The following is an 18,715-nucleotide window of genomic DNA, read 5'->3' on the forward strand; positions in this document are numbered from 1 at the left end:
GGTGTTTCAATATAATATTTACCCTAAAAGAAAAAAAAACAAAAATACAAGTTTTGGGGAAGTTAAGAAATGGCCCTAAAATAAGCTGTTCTTGAAGTTCCAACAATGGCAGATAGCAAGCACCCCCGTCTAATTCTCCATAACTTTCTTCCTCTACATCTTTGCAAGGTCAATTTCCCAGATTTAGAAACTCAAAAAAGTAAAAAAATGGTTTAAAAAATTCATTCTTTTGATAATTTTACAGTTTTTTTTGGGTTAATTGCAGGAGTTAGAGTTTATACACAAGAGTTGTTGTACAGTAGGGTACAGGCCAAATGTGTTCTCTACAACATTATCTCATCTTATTGCTACTAATTCTGCTCATTTCATCATGCCCATCATTCCAATCAGAGGTTTTTTTTTGCTCTAATTTTGCTATTCTTGAAATTCTAATTTTTCTTATTTATGTTTATTGGCGAGTTGATTTCTTAGATGGTCGCTCGAGTTAATGTTATTAGTATCTTATAAAGTCACTATCTTTTTTTGAAGAAAATTGGAATTAAAAAAATATATTACTTTTTGAGATAATAACTATTCCATCGGTTTCAATTTGTTTGTCTATCTTGACTTGACAAGAAGTTTAAGAGAGTAAAGTTTGAATCTTGTAGTCTTAAATAAAAATATGTTCTTTTTGAAGCCGACTAAAAAAGTAAGTAGGACAAATAAATCGAAATAGAGTGAGTATTAGTTGAGTCACCATTTGAGAAATCAATCCTTTACTAGCCCCACAAAGGTAGGGGAATGTATGCGTATACTCTAACCTCCCTAGACCTTACTTGTGGGATTACATATGTTGTTGTTGTAGTTTCTGCTTACAAGGTGATATTTTTGTTATTTTTACTTAATCTTTGATTTTTGCTTTATGGGTGTGCGGTAGAGAGGCTAAGGGAGAAAGCAGAAGAGTATTTTGGATGCCAGTATGAATTGTTTGTTGAATTCACTGGTCTAATCAGGTTGAGACTCTACTTCTTTCCCTTCTAAACTTATTTATGATGATATCCTTTTTATAATGAACTCTGCCTAGCTAAGCTTGGTAAAGCATAGTCCGTCTCAAGCCTTTGCAGAGACAACATTGTGGTTACGGGTTTGACAGAATCGAGTAGCTTAGGCTTAGACTCTGTATTGTATTAAAAAAAGTCATTTCATATGTATAAATAATCTATCTAGAATTCGGTAAGCAAAGTAAATTGTGTTTCAAAACCCATGATCTAAAATCCTGAGGAGAAGGATTAGGTAGGCTGTAAACTTTCTCTACCTCTAACTACTGAATGGACTTGGATCAAGGGGAACGAATTTATAGGATTCGTATACAGGCTTTTGCAGCTATTTTGAAATGAGGACTAGCTGATATCGTTGTATATGCCTTTTCAATTTCTAGAGTTGATAATCGAGAGAATTCATTAGAATAAAGAGAGATGACCCGTCCAACTAGAAAAAAGACTTTGGGTCAGTTTGGTAATACCGTAATAGAACATGAGTTTCTTGAACTTTAAGACATTTCTTGTCGCAGTAGAAGATATATTTCCCCAGTGTATCATCAATTGCATTATTTCTCCTTCAGGATTTTATCCTTCCTGTTTTTGATCGTAGTGAAATAAAAATCTTCATTGTTATGGAGCTATTTGTCTAATGTTCCGTATGAATTACAGCTGGTGTAGAGGAGCAAGCATCGGTTGGCACAGTGATGATAATAGACCTTACCTTAAACAACGGGATTTTGCGGTGCGTTCTTTACTTGTTGTTGTATCTTCTGTCGTTGTTATTTGCTACATATTGTTAGTTTTATGTTATCAACAATGTATTGCTTCGTCTTGCAGCTCGCTGTTATTAAGTTTTCATGTTTCTCAAAATTGTTTTTGTTGATAAAACCAACAACATTTTCATGCCAGCTGTACATGACCAACAACATTTTCATGCCAGCTGTACATGATGCTTAGTGATGCATACTTGTTTATTGATTTTGAATTGTTTGCCAATAAATGTAGAAAATACACCCTTCCCTTTCCTCTGGTTGTTGAATACGCAGGGCATATAACAGCAGACAGCCACTATTCACATTTGGTTTGGAGAACAAAAGTTGGCTTGCCCCCATATTCATCCAGTATAACGTAGTAATATGATGTATATTATCTAGCTGTGTCGTATCTTCCTTGAGATGAAGACCAAAAGGCCCTGCAGTTGACAACAAAGTTATATAGTTAAACTCTTCACTTAGGTTTATTTCTGTTTTTCATGATTAATGAAGCACTAGTTGACTTTTGGGCGGGGGATTAGGCAAGGGGATCATCTCTCCCCGTTCTGTATGATTTCATCATGGGAATCTTACAGTAAAGTAGTGACGGACCTGTACGAGTAGCTCCACAAGTGGATTTAAGTTGGATAACAGGTAGGGACACCATGTGTCAGTTTCGTACTTATTACTTGCGGATGTATAAACTCATTTTTTTGTATGATAATCCAGACAGTTTTGCTTCCTCAGAAACTTTGTGTGGTTTGAAGCAGTATATGGACTTCATATCAAACATGGAAAAGTTAAGAGTTCATTCTAGTTGGGTTAGTTCGTGATGTTCATAGTTTGAATGAATCAGATGCTTGGGTGCATGGTAGGTTGACTACGTAACAGATATTTGAGGATGCCTTCTGGTGAGAATTTAGAGAGATTGAATTATGGCAAGCGGCGATTGAGAAATTTGAGAGATATTGGATGGAAGAAAGAAACCATAGTCACTTTGAGGGGATGTGCCGACCAGTCTTCTCTTTCTAGTATACCCATATAATCCTCCTTATTCTAGATCCTATCATCAATTTTCTACAAATGGGAGATACTAGTAGGAATATTGAACAAATGGAGACGAAAAATATCATCTTGTATAGTGAAAAAGATGGTTCCTCTGTATAGTTTCGGCTTTCAAAAGCTCACTTTTAAACCATGAATAGTTGGATAATTGGTTATAAAGACTCGCTTTTGCAGATGATTCTTGATGAAAATAGGTTATAGTTGCAAAGTATGGATTGTTGATTATGGTTCTTGCAGGAAGTGGCAGACCCACTTAGTGTGAGTTAGTGGAAGGGGATTACGAAAGGAAAGAGTTCCAATATTAGTTGGTCTTTGTAGTTGGGAGTAACCAATATTCGATTATGTTGTGATGTCTTCTCTGAGAATCCAGCATTTAGAGCCCGTTTGGATGGGCTTATAAGTTGGTTTGACCAACTTATAAGCCCTTTTTAGCTTATTGTGGTGTTTGCCTAATGCTAACTTTAATCCATAAAGTTCTTAAAGTCAGCCAAAAATGAAAAGTTAGGATTCCTAACTTTTTTTTTCTAAGTGCTTAAAGCCATTTTCTTTGACCATGGAAATTACTTTTATATCCCTTATATTTTAACTAAATTCCCAAACTACCCTTTTTATTCTTTTAACCCTAAAATTCACATTATTTTCCTCATTTCTTCGTCATAAACACTTTTATCCAAACACTCAACTGCTTATTTATAAAAATAACTTTCAGTACTTCAAAATTCTAAAAGCACTTCATACATAAAAGTTACTTTTTTTAAGCCCATCCAAACGGGCTCTTAGAGATGTGTAACGTGTGATGTCTGCATTCTGAAATCACTGAAATGTCATGGTGGCTAATCTTTTTATGATGAACAATTTTGAGATGTCCTAGAATATATGATTTTGTTGTGTTTCTTCAAGATTAGGAATGGGATGAACTGATAAAGTATTTCCAGAAAATTTCCGTCTGTTCTTACTTTGTTAATAAGATGATTGGACGCTTAGGAAGATGTCAAACATGAAGCATTTCTCATTAGTTCTTTTAAATGGATGTGGTACGTAATGCTTAGGAAGCACGTCTTGAAAATGTGTGCACCAAATATATTAGCTTTCTTTACTTGGTATGCGACCTAGAATGCTATCCTAGCAGCAATAATCTTATGAGTAGATAACGGATTGTTGTAAGTTTGTGTTTTATGGTTAAAATATTTGTTCAGATGTGTCTGTTGTTTCTATGTTGCAACCTTTGTCGGACTTCTGAGCTTTCATTTTCTCCTTTGTTTGACGGTGAAACGGTGCATGGTTACTAAAATAAATAGTGGTTGATACTTGGGCAAGGTAGGTGTTAACGATGATTTTCTTCCACTTTGCCCTTTTGGGACTGATTTGAGAGAAATAGATGGGAATGTCAAGACATTAAAAGGTCATTTTGGAGTGTAACGAGTTCCAATATATTTTTATTGCACTTTTGGCATACCGTATATATGTTTTTTAAATCTCTTACAAGATATGCTTTACATTAGGTCAAAATGTGGTAACAGAGTCTATTAATCAAATGGGAACCATTATGGATATTGGTCTGTTAGTGGGTGTTTAGATATTTTGATATTTGCAGAACACTTAAGTAACGAGAGGTGCAAAAATCACAATGTTTTATCATGGCTACGCCAGAAATCTTGAGGTCCTTATTCATCTACTCCATTGATAATTTTTAATTCTTTTGTTGAAGGCAGTGTGTTATTTAAATAGCTGTGAAGCGGATTTCAAAGGTGGTATCTTTCACTTCAAGGATGGGGAACCTGCAGACATTGTGCCCAGGGCTGGTGTAAGTGAGTTGTGGACTTGATGGTGCATTTGACTACTTAATTTACATCTGGAATATGTAACATTCTCTTGCATTTTGTATGGTTGCTTGCAGTGTAAATCCTTTTCCCGTTCCAATGTAATGTAAATCTTGAGCAAGCCTTTTAATTCTGTCTGCTTCTGATGCAAGTTATAATTTGCTAGCTGCCTATAGTGTATTGCTCTATAGTGAAGATCGATATGTTAATTATAGATATTACATTAATCTTTGTAGTTTCTGTTCTATTGTTATCTGCAGTTTTTGTTATTATCTGTTGTTTCTTGTACTTCTGTTACTTCTTTCGTTGGACTGGTTTGTACTGTTTTTTCTTGAGCAGGTCTAACGGAAACAACCTCTCTACCTCCCAAGGTAGGGGTAAGGGTCTACGTACGCTCTACCCTCCCCAGACCCCACTTTGTGGGATAACACTGGATATGTTTTTTTTTTTTTGTTTTTTTTGTAAATGGGGGGGTAGGGGAGGGGGAAATGGGGTAAGGGATTACTAGGTGGAGAATGGAACCCTCGCCAACAAGGTAAAAGTTCAAGTAGCCAACCAATTGAGCTACTAAGATTCCCATGGGTATGGTGTTGTTGTTGATTCTGGTCTTTCATGCAATTTTCATTTTAACTTTTTTTGCCCTTTTAACTGCTCCTCCTTACTGATGATAATTCTTTCTCATTAGGATGTTATCATGTACACGGCTGATGACCGGAATATACATTCTGTTGATGAGGTATCCTCTCTCTTCTATTAGAAAAGATAGAACCTTTTTGTGTGTCTTTCACTTCACTCCAATTCCTCTTATTTTGTTAGGGACCTGATTTCAGCTTGTTATGTTGTACGCTCCGTAGCTTAACCCTCCAATCTGGATGGCCTGCTTAAATCTGTTTCTCACTTTAAGTAAATGGTCGCACCTGTCTTATTGTGTTGGGGTGGATTGTAAGATGATCTTGTTACCTCAAGTTAGCATTAGTTTGTATTCATTGTTAATGCCCTGCCATTATGGCTGATACAAACCAACAACAACAACAAACTCAGTATAATCCCACAAGTGGGGTTTGGGGAGGGTAAGGTGTAGGCAACCTTACCCCTACCTTTATGGGGTAGAGAGGCTGTTTCTGATCGACCCTTGGCAACCCTCCTCCTTTTTCCGGGATTGGTACCGGCAATGTGAACGAGCTCACACAGGTGAAGTTATGGCTTATACAAACCAAAGAGCTGAATACTCTGCCAGCTATGTGCTGCATCAGTTTTGCCAGACTCCTTGATCTCAATGTAGATGACCCGCCTAATCTTATGCCTTGTCTGATCATTTTGAGCTCACAATCATAACTATTTAGGCATTTAGTTATTACTTAATTTTTGATGGAGGAGCTTAAAGTCGGTACGGAAATTTCATTCATTTAGAACACTAGTCTATTACATAGTTGCCACAGGCCACAATTTCCTGTGCAGGGAAAACAAACTTAAATCTCTAGTTTCATAGTAGTCCTAAGCACACTAAAGACAGTAGACTCGAGGGGCTTTTGCACTTCCTTACAGTGTGTCCATTTGTTTTTTCCTTTTTCTGGATAAAGAAATTCTCTTCCTAATTTTGTACAAATACATTGTGCCTTTAATTGGCACTACAGACATGCTGGACAGATACAGACACAAGCAGTAATCTTGTCATCGTGCCATACTTTGTTTAAGCATGGTTAACAGGTTAGCCGACAACAACTACAGAGTGTGCAATGATCATTTCCTTAGATAAAATGGACATTACTTTTTTCCATACTCATTGTAACTAGATCAACTTTCTCCTTGATGAATCATCTCAATGTATCTCTCTTTAATTTAAGAATCTTCATCTTCTTTAGTACTTCTCCATATTAGCTTTCTCGTCGATATCTGGAAAACATCGATATGGTTTTCTGCAACCTATTATGTAAGTAGGATTCAGTTTCCCTCTTTCTTTGCTTCCTGTCTCTGTCTAATTCACTGGTTCTTCCTTACAGATTACTGAAGGGGAGCGAATTACACTTACTTTATGGTTCAGCCGTGATGCGTCTTATGATGAAGATCCTAAACTCATCTCATCTCTCTCACCAGATTTATTTGATGTTGCGGAAAACAAGTTGCATTCATATATACCATTGCCAGGATCCATCAATATGTACTGGTTTCCACCGGACGAAGCTTCAAGTTTCTTGTCCGGATTTGATATACGCTGCGGAAGATTGCATGTTCTTGGATTCAATATCTATCCGTTTCAGGAGATTTGCCATCTATCAGCATTAGATTCATCTTATAACTTACTGGAGTTACTGTCAGGGCCACTACTTTTAGCACGAGAAAGCAAAATGTTCGAGACCCAATTTCTTAATCTAATGCATGCACTTCAGGTACCTTCCTTTAATCTTATCCTCGAAATGATTAGTATAGCTTTTTCAATATTATATCATCTAAAATCATAAAAAATATTCGTAATTCGGAGTCAACTTTATGAAATTGTGAAATGTTTAGTCATTCTTCAAAAATCCTACTGAGTTTTGCATCAATTCTTTGATTCTGATAGGGAGGGTTTTTGAAGTCGAAGTTTCCAATGTCTCATTCGAAACATATATACTAGGATTTAATTAATGAGATAATGGTTAAAATCACTCCTGAAGTATCATTTTTTTGGGGAGTTTTCTACCTAGACTATCAGGTGTTTGTGTTTTCTAAATATTTATCAAAACACGACTTGAAATCTATGCAGCTTCAACACCTCTTGGCCAATGCAGTTATAAAAAAGAATAGCGTATTCCTTTGTCTCTCATATGGGTTTCATAATTATAGTAATTAGTTCCTCATCCCGAAAGGGAAAGGGTAGCAGAGGCCAGAGGGTAGGATATTAATGAGTCAACTGCCAAGTGGACAAAATTTTATGGGCAAATTAAATTGTCACGCACCTTTTGGTGATTGTATTCAAATACTTGGTTTGGTCAACTTTGAGGTGTGTTTGGATAAATAGTTGGTGATAGTTTAGGTAGGAAACACAAACACCTTGATTTCATATTCGACTTCTTTGTGTGGCAGATGGTGCAGTTCTATCTCTGGAGGTTCTCCAGTTTAAAGACAAAAGTCGAAGGAACGACTCCAAATGTAACTCCGACTTCCAAAACACAAAAAACAGAAATAGATCGTCTGAAATCCGTGTTTCTGAAGGATATTCAACTCGCGGAACATTTCTTTGGCCATTCGAGACCTATCATGGACATGGAGTATGACTTTGATTGGGATACTTTTTCAGCTGCAGTTCTTGAATGGGAATGTTATGTTTTGAAATTGAATAAGGAACTGGTCCTTCATTTACCTCATTGGAAAACTAATCAATCTATCTTTTGTGTTACATTAGGAGGAGATCTTGAGGACTGAATATGTTATTTGGTCTTGCTTCATATATATATATTTCAAGGATTTGCACGCTATCTAATATATAATAGTAGCCAAGAAATTGAGTGATTCGAGTTACTTCGAAATATTACTGTAATTTCTTTCATCTGACCAAACTTTGGTAGATAGAGTTATTCGATATCTGTGCTGGTAGAAGGTAGTAGGTAACCTGTGGAATTATCTGAGGCATGCACATTTTTGACCCAGACACTGCGGTTATAAAAAGAATGTGCTAGCTAACTTCTTGTCTTGGGAAAAACTTGTAAAGCTTTGCCATTAATTAATTGCCGCTAAATATGTTTTTCTATTACATGTTAGCACTCTTCGTAAATGCTACTAAAGCTTATAGCGATATTAGATCTAATGACAATAAATTAATGTCGGTAAAAGCTTTAGCACTCTTTGTTACTGGGTATATTTATTGCTGCTAAACGCTGTGTTTTTTTAGTAGTGCCTAAGGATTACACTACAATGTTTTCTTTTTGATAGGTTTTTTTGTGTTTTAAAAACATCATGTTAAATAATGATGATGTTCATTTCTGAAACTATTTCACTTAAATTTATGATTTATCAATAAAAGCACATTTAACCAAAACCTAAAAATTGTTATTTGCCAAAATAGGGGTGGACAGAAGCAAACTTATCCTTTTTACCCTGCATTATTTTTTTTTATTTTTTTTTATTTTTTTAATTATTATTATTATTATTATTATTATTATTATTATTATTATTATTATTATTATTATTATTATTTTACCTACTTGTATACTGTCTTTTAGATTTCCAATAGAAAATATCTGAATAAAAGGTAATTTGTGATAAGGTTGAATATAATTGGATTATAGTGTTCTTCACCCCTTCACCCCAAATTAATATAAAATTTAGATTTGAGATTTGGTTCATGTGGTTGATATTCCTCCATGTCAACAAATCCCAAGCAAGTTGTAAAATTCTGGAGATAATAATGGAGGTTGCATGTTTTATGGAAAATATAATATTATCATACAAGTCACGATTTATTAAATAAATACAAATAGTTGGAAAAAAAATCAGATATTTCCATGTACACGTAAGTTTTACATTTAAAAAATAATAATTATTCTGTGAATTTTATAGTACTTGAAGTTTGGTGATACAATTCCAAAGTAAGAGACAATACTATTCAAATTATAATCCACTATCATGCAAAATTAACACAAAAGATTCTTGATCTTAAGTTTTTATTTATTTCAGGGAATTCTTCAATTTGCCTTTATTTTTAAATCGTCAAAGCTTAACATACGATGATGCCACATTTCTTATAATTAAGATTATTTAGTTTTGAATCAGAGGGTAAATTGAATTTCTTTCGCATAGTTTAGGAGTAAATTTAACTTTTCAGTCATCTGCAAAGGACTTGGTTCATAAGTTACTCCCCTCTTTTAATTCATGTGGTGTATTTTGATCCGACATATAATTTAAAAAATAATGATAAAAGAATTTTTAAATATGTGATTTCAAATATGATATGAAATATATGAGACTGTAAAATCATAATTTTAAAGAGAAAAACAAAATAATTTTAAAGTTAAATTATTTTTAAATATAAATACTTACTATTATTTTGGAACAAACTAATTAAAAACCATAATTAGGACTTAGGAGTTAATAAAATGAAGCAAAACAGCAAAAGGACATTTGGTTCAGCTTAATTAGAATATTAAACATTATCAAGGCACAAATAGTTTACTAGTGTTTACCAACAAATATTGTCTTGACACGTCAGCATAATTGTGTTTCCTATTATTTGGGCATAACGGTTCTTGATGGGTTTTTTTTCTTCAAAATTTCCTACAATACATTAAGAAAAAAAAGGCCCCATCCCACTTGCTTTACTAAGTAATTAAAAAAAAAACATGAGAAAACCTTTCAAATCAGCTAACAAACACAAGGATTTAAGGTTGTGGAGCCCTATCATAAATTAAATAAACAAGAAAACAATATAATGTTTAAGGCTATGTTGAATAAACATAAACGATAATGGTATTGACTGGTCTAGAACTCACACGTCTAGAAAATGAAAGTAGAATGAAAATGAAGATGTCGAGATGGATATGTAGACATAATAAGAGAGATAAAATTTGAAATGAAGATATTCAGAAAAAAGGTGGGATTGATGTTTGTGATGGACAAAATTAAGGAGCCCAAGCTCAGATGATTCGGACATGCAAAAATAACATGCACAGATGTCCTAGTAAGAAAGTGTGAGAAGTTAACTATTTGGGTTTGAGAAGAGGTAGAGATAGCCCGAAGAAGTATTAATGAGAGGTGATTATAGGACGATATAATTTTAGATAGGAGGATATGAAGGTAGAAGATTAGGGTAAAAGATTAACAGGTAGATGAGTGTCGTCTAATTTTTCTAATCATTATTATTAAGATCACTCTCCTGTTATCTTATTCTTCAATTTTATTATATATCATATAATTTTTTTTTTATTTATTATTATTATTATTATTATTATTTTTTATTATTATTATTATTATTATTATTATTATTATTATTATTATTTTCAATATGACTTCTTCATTCCTATATTTTTTTCTATACTAATTTAAACATACTTTAACTAATTAACTTGAATTACAGATTTTCATCTTTAGTCTCTTCTATTTTCAAGAAAATAAATCTTCAGTTCACATGTAAACTCAAGAACCTTAATTGAGATTTTGGAATTGATGTTTAGATTCTTTCACACTAAACTTACGCATTGAAATTCTTGTCTTATTTCTTTCTTTTTTTTGTTTAGTTAACAATTTAAATCTCTATATTTCAATTTATGTGATTATTTTAATTTAACTAATTTAATTTTAAAATTTTCATTATACTTAATTAATTAAATAATTTATAATCAAACAAATATCAATAAGGGAAAATTACATCTAATAGATCATTTGTGAAATAATTTACCCAAATTGAACCCAATCCAAACTATTTACCCTTAATAGACTCATGACCCAAAATATTTACCCTCTTACCCCATTTTTTTTCTTTTAATTTTGTGCATGACGTCATTTGACGTCAGCATTACTGCTCCTCTTTGATACCATCAGATGTATCAAACAATTTCGCTGAAGCATTGTCTCTTCCTTCTTGATATCATCAGAATATATATATATACTTTCATGGTATCAAGCAATTTATCAAACAGTTTCTTCTTGATACCATCAGAGTATATTACACTCTGATGGTATCAAGAAGGAAGAGACAGTGCTTTAGCAAAACTGTTTGATACCATGAGAGTATGTTATATATTCTCATGGTATCAAATGCGTGAAATAGTTAAAAATAAGGGGTATGAAAGTAATGAGATATGCAATGGTAAATAGTTTTCTTTTTTTGGGGTATAACAATAATTGTCCCTATCAATAATGTGTTTTAGACCATAATTGTTTTTATAAAATAGAAACTTCAAATTTTGTGATCCATAAAATACATCATATAAATTGAGATAAAAAAATATAGAAGTATTAATTTTGTCTATTTATTTATTGGTAAAACTTAATTTTATTTATATATGTAGGTAGGTAATGTGAAATTGTGGAGGGATGGTTCCTTTTCTTTCTCAAGCTTAAATCTCTGAAATGAAAAAAAATCATATTAAAAGCCTAGCCCTAACTTAGATATCAAATATTGAATAAAAAACCAAAAATAAATAAACAAAGAAGCGATATCATCGTCATAACGTCAAGTTATACTATCCTGGGAATTCTACGACCCAAGTCCTATTAATGCAGATACCGAACACCGAGAAGGAAAAAAAAAGGGTGGTATCTATTATCATCATCATAACGTCATGATACTATTGCCTCTACTCCTTAGTCCTAATCTTGTACATTATTTATTAGTCCCTTTTTATTCTTTTACTATAGTCTCTCTCTCTATATAGTCCACTCTCTTCAACAGATTACTTACAATACCATTTCTCAAGAATGAAAGGAGAAGTATGTTCTCTCTCTCTCTCATCTCTCTATGTGTGTGTGGATATTAATTTGTGTGTATTTTTTCAGTATATGTATATCTCTCTATCTCCCTATATATACAAGTTCAACATTTAACACTACTTATGCATTCTCTTTGTGAGCCTCTAATAACGACGGCGGATTCAAAATTTGAAGTTTGTGATTTTAGGATTCGATTCAAGTTTTTTTTTTAAGTTACTGAATTCTAAATTAATAGTATGTTTTTCAAAGGCAATACAAGGTAAGAATAAACAGTTATAGAATTTTATTGAATATGTACCTTCAATTCTATTTCTATCGAAGGTTAATCGAAAACACCCTTTCTCTGTGTACAATATTCTTTCTTTTCCAAACCCTACTTGTGGAATCATATTGTGTATGTTGTTATTGTTGTAGATATAGAGGATGGGGTGTGTGTGTGGTGGAGGATGTTTTCTATAATTATATGTTGGAAGTAATATGATAATTGAAATATATTATTTGTTCTTCTTGTATATATTTATTACTAATATCTAATTTTTATTTTTCACTATTTTTTGTTCAAGGTTATGTGGCCAAGATTGGTAGCTAGTAAGGTCCTAAAGAGATTGGGGAGCACAAATTTTGTTGCAGATTTTCCAAGTGATAATTCAGAATATTTATTGGAAATTCCCCATCATTTTGATAAAAGATCCCTAAGTTCTGATGACATTATTTTCAACCATAATCTCCAAGAAACTCAAGACTACAGGTAATTAATTATTATTAATTAGTAGAGAGCTCAACATCTTAACCACTAATTTAGATATTAGTGGTTAGAACTCAACAAATAAAATTATATTCTTGAAACAAATGTATTCTATTGTTTTTACTTAAATTCATATTAAAAAAAGAGCATGATTCCGGAATGAATATAGAATATCTTTCTACGAATAATCAGAGTCTCAGATTTGAGCGAAAATAAATAAATAAATCATGATGATACTGAATGGTTCACAGGGTTTTCGTTAATACATGGAACGTTGGAGGAGTTGTACCAACCGATGACTTCAACGTAGATGATCTGCTCAACACGTGTCACACCTCATCATGTGACATCTATGTTTTCGGGTATTTATTTTTATAAAATTCTCAAAATATATAATTCTTTAAATTTCAAAAATATTTTTTTTTTTTTAGGTTTCAAGAAGTTGTACCACTAAGAGCAACAAATGTTCTTGGATCAGAAAGTGGAAGGATTTCAGCAAAGTGGAATTCATTAATAAGACAAGCTTTGAACAAGAAAGGAAAGGAAAATAATATTGGAAATAATAGGAAATTATTTCCACAAGAATTCAGTTGTATTATTAGTAAACAAATGGTGGGAATATTGATTTCAGTTTGGATTAGAAATGATTTATGCTCATTTATTAAAAACCCTAGTGTTTCTTGTGTTGGATGTGGTATCATGGGTTGCTTAGGGAACAAGGTAAGTATTAATATTAGTTATATTCCATTTCCAAATTAAATTTTATTCAATAATATTGTTTTTTATCATCAAATTAAATCCAACTTTCCAATAAAGAAATAGTTCTATGATCACTACTTAAAAAACACGAATTTTTGATACATTTTTTCATCAAAAATCCCTTCCTGATGAACCAATTTTCGACAAGATGTCACTCAAAAATTCACATTTTTAGCAGTTTTATAAAATATCTTACGTTTAATGAGTTAATTTTTAACTTCTACTTGTTCTATCTCGTTTTATGTTGTCATATAATTTTGTCCTAAAAAAAGGGATATATTTTTTTATATTTGGAAAGAACTTCACTTTATAAATTTTTCATTTTATTCTTAATGACAAATTTTAAAGTCTTTTTTCTTTCTTAAAGCTCGCGTTCTGTCAAACATGATCACATAAATTGAGACAGAAGGAGTGTTATTATGAAAAATGGCTAACCTTAGCATATTTAATAATAATAATAATAATAATATTACATTTTAATGAAAGTTTATTCTTTTGATTTTCTTGAGAAAATATTCTTAATATGATCTTTTAATTTGGTAATTAATTATGTTTAAAGTTATCATTTTTGCATGCAGGGTGCAGTATCAGTTAGATTTCAATTACATCAAACAAGTTTATGCTTTGTGTGTTGCCATTTAGCTTCTGGTGGTAGAGAAGGAGATGAGAAAAATAGAAATTCAAATGTTGGTGAAATATTTTCAAGAACAACTTTTCCAAAAGGCCATTCTTCACTTCAATTGCCAAGAAAGATTCTTGATCATGAGTATGTCATTTAATCTTTTATTTTCATTTTTCACCCGATGTTTGATACTCCTCTCGATAAATTTAAATTCATACTACTAAAAAATTACTAATTTTAACGAAATTTCAGATGAAATCTGTCGAAAATTGGCTCGTCAGTAAAGGATTTGTCTTTTCGGTCAGAAACCCTATACTAATGAGCCTCCGACAGTCGAAAATTAACGATTTTTTAGTAGTGATTCGAGCTGCATAAGGCCCCGTTCAAGGGGGAAGCAGTTCTTAACAAGATTTTTTTTTAATTTTTAGAGTTCGAACTTAGATAATTCTGATTCCGGTAAAGGGTGGAGGGATAAATTATGTTACATGCACCACAACCCTTGATTGTTAATTTAATTTTTAAAAAAATGTTTGAAACGATATGTTAACGATTACTTTGATTAATCAATTTTTATTGGTTAAATTTCTAATCAATTGACAGATATTTTGTGGTAATAAGACATGGGTTAAGTCCAGAAAATTAAGCTTAACAACCAACTAATTATTGGTTGTTGAAGAGTTAAACATTTTTTTGTAATTAGTTATAGCCGTCAATCGAATCACAATTGAACTTTTCATTCTTAATTAATTTAATCACACTTTAAACATAGTATAATTTTGTTTTATAGTAATAGTCTTGAATAAGTAGCTAAACAATGAAAAGAATACAAAAGAAAAGACAATAATTTCCCACTTGAGCAATTTGTCAATCGCATATGAATTGACCTACAACAAGTTGTATATAAAAAAATACTTTTTTTTTCTGTACTAATGGTAGAATAGTTGATTATTTTTACATTAATAATCAAAATATCATTTTAAAAAGTAAATATCTGCATGAAATCACAACTAGTTGTACATGATGAAAACAAGTATATTCATTTTTAAAAGTAAATATATATGACATTAATTTTAACCTAATTTTTGAATTGATTGGTTGCAGCCGTGTGATATTTCTTGGAGATTTGAATTACAGGATTTCTTTACAAGAATCAACTACAAGATTGTTAGTGGAAAAAGGAGAATGGAATGCACTCTTGGAAAATGACCAGGTACCTTATTTATTATTAGAATTGAATAATAATAAAAAATTATTGTTTTGTAAATTACACAATATATTATGAAATTCGAAGTCAAAAGAGCAACATTCGAGCGATGGTCTAGTTTTCTCTGTGTGATCTATAAATATTGGAATCAGACACTGATGCTTGCATTAGAGTAGGTTATCAGCTGCCTACGTGACACCTTCTTGGTGTGCGGACAGTGCAGTCATTCCTCAGACAATGCATGAACGCGTGATTCTTTATGCACGAGAATGCCTTTTAATTAGGTTCGAAAGCAAAAAAATGAGCCCACTGGAGCAACGATAAAGTTGTCTCTATGTGACTTATAAGTCAGGGATATAATACGTAGAAGATCAGCCACTGATGTCTGCATCAGGGTAGGCTTCCTACATCACACCTTCTTGGAATACAACTCTTCCTTATATGTAACGTAAACGTAAAATACTTTGTATACTGAGCTATCCTCTACTTAAAGCCAATTGAACTAATACTTTAAAAATGTCTCTCATGATAAAATATAGTTGAGGATGGAGCTCATGGATGGACAAGTGTTTGAAGGTTGGCAAGAAGGAATAATCAATTTTGCCCCTACATACAAATATTATCCAAATTCAAGTGATTATTATGGTAGATCAGAGGTGAAAAAAGGGGAAAAGAAACGCTCTCCTGCATGGTAAGTTTGTTATTTACTTGTAATTCAAGTAATACACTAACAAAATCATATACCTATGACAAATAAAGGATTTAGTGACAATTATAATAATTAAATATAAGTATTTATAATCAACACTTTGTATAAATGTCGCTAAAGGCTTCAGCGATTCTGAATGCAATGACATTAACTCAACTGCTAAAAGAAAAATCTATTGCCAATAAATATCTTTTTTATTGTAGCGTGTGTATGTATATGTTGTTCATTTGTCCTAGACAAAAAAAAATGTTTGATAAATGCTTACTTTTTTCTTTTATTTTATGGAACTACATTATATTTTAGGTGTGATAGGATAATTTGGTATGGAGAAGGGTTAAAACAACAATTATATGATAGAGGTGAATCAAAATTATCAGATCATAAACCAGTGAAGGCAATTTTCAGCACACAAGTAAGAGTTTCAAGAAAGTTGAGATTGCAAAGTTTCTTTTTATCAGAAAGATTTGAGAAAATCACAAGCCACTTAGAGATTCACTCACCAAAAGATGATCATGATGATTTTCCATATGTATAGTGGCACATTAATAAATGTATAATAATATTATTATCTCATCTTGATGATCACTTTTGTAGTATAATATATATATATCGATTCGCGCCAGAAATTTTAATAAGGGTATTAAAAAATTGAAGCTTATACATAATTATATATATATATATATATATATATATATATATATATAAAATGAGATATCTAAATTATCGAGTGTCTTTTACAGTGTTTTAGCTCTAAATAGCATTATCACAAATCGAAGTTTCAAAAGCCAAAAGAGCATTTCGTAATACATGAAAAAAGTTGATTGAGACACAAATTAACAAGAAAATTAGTCGTCCAGTCCTAAAATAACTCTCAACCAAAAAAAGGTATAATTAATCAATATCGATGGTAAATTAGGAATCTATTGACAAAGTTCATGTTACGACGATATACGTTTTTTCTTGTATAATTTTTTTCAAGGACGCAAATAATATAGTGCACAACAACAACATATTCAACGTAATCTCACAAATTGAGGTATGAGGATACTACAAAAAAAAATATGAAGGTTGGTGTGTATGTAGTGTTACCCCTACCTTATGAAGATGAGGATGTTGTTTTCGATAGACCTTCGGCTCAAGTAAAGCAGAAAAGGAAATGCAATAGTAAAGAAATCACGTAAAAAATAATGGAGAAACGGAGAGTAGCACGCAACAATAAATAATATGATAATCGAAGCAAAGGAAGATCAACAAGTAATAAAAAAAATAAGATAGTAGGAAGTAATAATAATAATAATAAAAATAATAATAATAATAATATTGATAAGGAGAACTAGATAATGCTCTTATACCTACTAACCTTCTATTTTAATCTTCGACCTCTGTATCCTTTTATTTAGGGATATTTTCGGTAAGTCGTAGAATAAAAAAACTCATAAACTAAATATTTATCTAAAAATGTCAGAACTTAAAGTAGTAGTAAAATTTTGAAGTGAAAGCACAAGATAATCAGTAGTATATTGTAAGTTGGAATATTTTATTTCACAATGTTATTATCAGTGACCAATATGTGTCCAAATCAATGCTTTCTCTATCTATGGATTTTGCGTATTTACTATTGTTTTCTACTCAATTAAAAAATGGGCCATCTTTTTTTTTTGTTTTTATTTATTAAATATTTTTGGTAAACAAATTGAATGACTTACAAATGATTGGTAGAATCTTTCAAGCAATTTGATTGGACATAATTAACCAATTAGAGTGAAGAAATTCATACATATCAATTAACAGAATTTGATTACTTTGGATGTACACACAGTCACAATTACAATTTCTTTATTCAAGAAAAATATACAGCACTTAATTTTTATAATTTAGTTTTATTTTTATGTACGGAATACTTGGTTGTTGGTTTGAAAAAACATTTTGATGTTATTTTAATTTATTTACCTTATTTTTTGTAAAAAAATGTATCTATCTCTTTATTAATTTGATAACTCTTTAATTTCAATATCTCACATGACATGTTTAAAATTACAAGATTAAATGATATTTTGGTATATTACACATATTTAGTTCAAGACCACAAAATTTAGAAAAATTCTTTTTAAAAAATAAATAAATTGTATTATGTCAAACTATGCTATATAAATTGGAACTAAATGAGTAGTAACTAAAGTCTGATAATTGAGCACTAGAAGCATGAGTATTTATAGCATTCCCAAAAAAAAAAGAATATTGAGAACTAGCTCCAATTTACCACCCATTTACTTAATATTCATCCTTTTTTTAAAAAAATTAATTATTTGTTTGTATATGTTTGTTCTTTTTCAGCCAAATAATTTAGACTTGTGATTTTCAAAGTGTTTGATGATGTATAGAGACATTATCCTCAATGTTCCCTCAAGTGGATTATGCTTTAATTTGAAAAATTAAGAGGATTATATAAGTTAATGACATGGACTGGCCCATTGAAATTATGGGCTTAGTTTGTCCAGTATTGAGACAATTTTAATTGTGGATTTGTTACATAAAGAAGTATTTGGTTCATGTACTAAAAATGCATGAATTATTATGTAGAAGTTGTTTATGCAAAAATAATAATACGGGGATTCT

The 18,715-nt window shown here is 31.5% G+C and overlaps 2 protein-coding genes across 2 annotated transcripts; both read left to right on the forward strand.

Annotated features, from left to right (window-relative positions):
* The first annotated feature begins 39 nt into the window (after positions 1-39).
* On the forward strand, positions 40-8,334 carry LOC129887910 (uncharacterized). The gene is made up of 8 exons (XM_055963151.1): positions 40-168; positions 266-392; positions 917-992; positions 1,689-1,761; positions 4,545-4,640; positions 5,342-5,392; positions 6,657-7,043; positions 7,720-8,334. The coding sequence occupies exons 1-8, from the start codon at positions 106-108 to the stop codon at positions 8,056-8,058; spliced, it is 1,212 nt and encodes a 403-aa protein (XP_055819126.1). The 5' UTR covers positions 40-105; the 3' UTR covers positions 8,059-8,334.
* A 3,675-nt stretch (positions 8,335-12,009) lies between these two features.
* LOC129887909 (type IV inositol polyphosphate 5-phosphatase 9) lies at positions 12,010-16,712 on the forward strand. Its single transcript, XM_055963150.1, has 8 exons — positions 12,010-12,060; positions 12,624-12,808; positions 13,057-13,167; positions 13,237-13,525; positions 14,143-14,330; positions 15,288-15,396; positions 15,930-16,081; positions 16,403-16,712. The coding sequence occupies exons 1-8, from the start codon at positions 12,049-12,051 to the stop codon at positions 16,632-16,634; spliced, it is 1,278 nt and encodes a 425-aa protein (XP_055819125.1). The 5' UTR covers positions 12,010-12,048; the 3' UTR covers positions 16,635-16,712.
* Positions 16,713-18,715: the final 2,003 nt, after the last annotated feature.

The sequence above is a fragment of the Solanum dulcamara genome, chromosome 4, assembly GCF_947179165.1.
Source record: "Solanum dulcamara chromosome 4, daSolDulc1.2, whole genome shotgun sequence".
Lineage (NCBI taxonomy): Eukaryota > Viridiplantae > Streptophyta > Magnoliopsida > Solanales > Solanaceae > Solanum > Solanum dulcamara.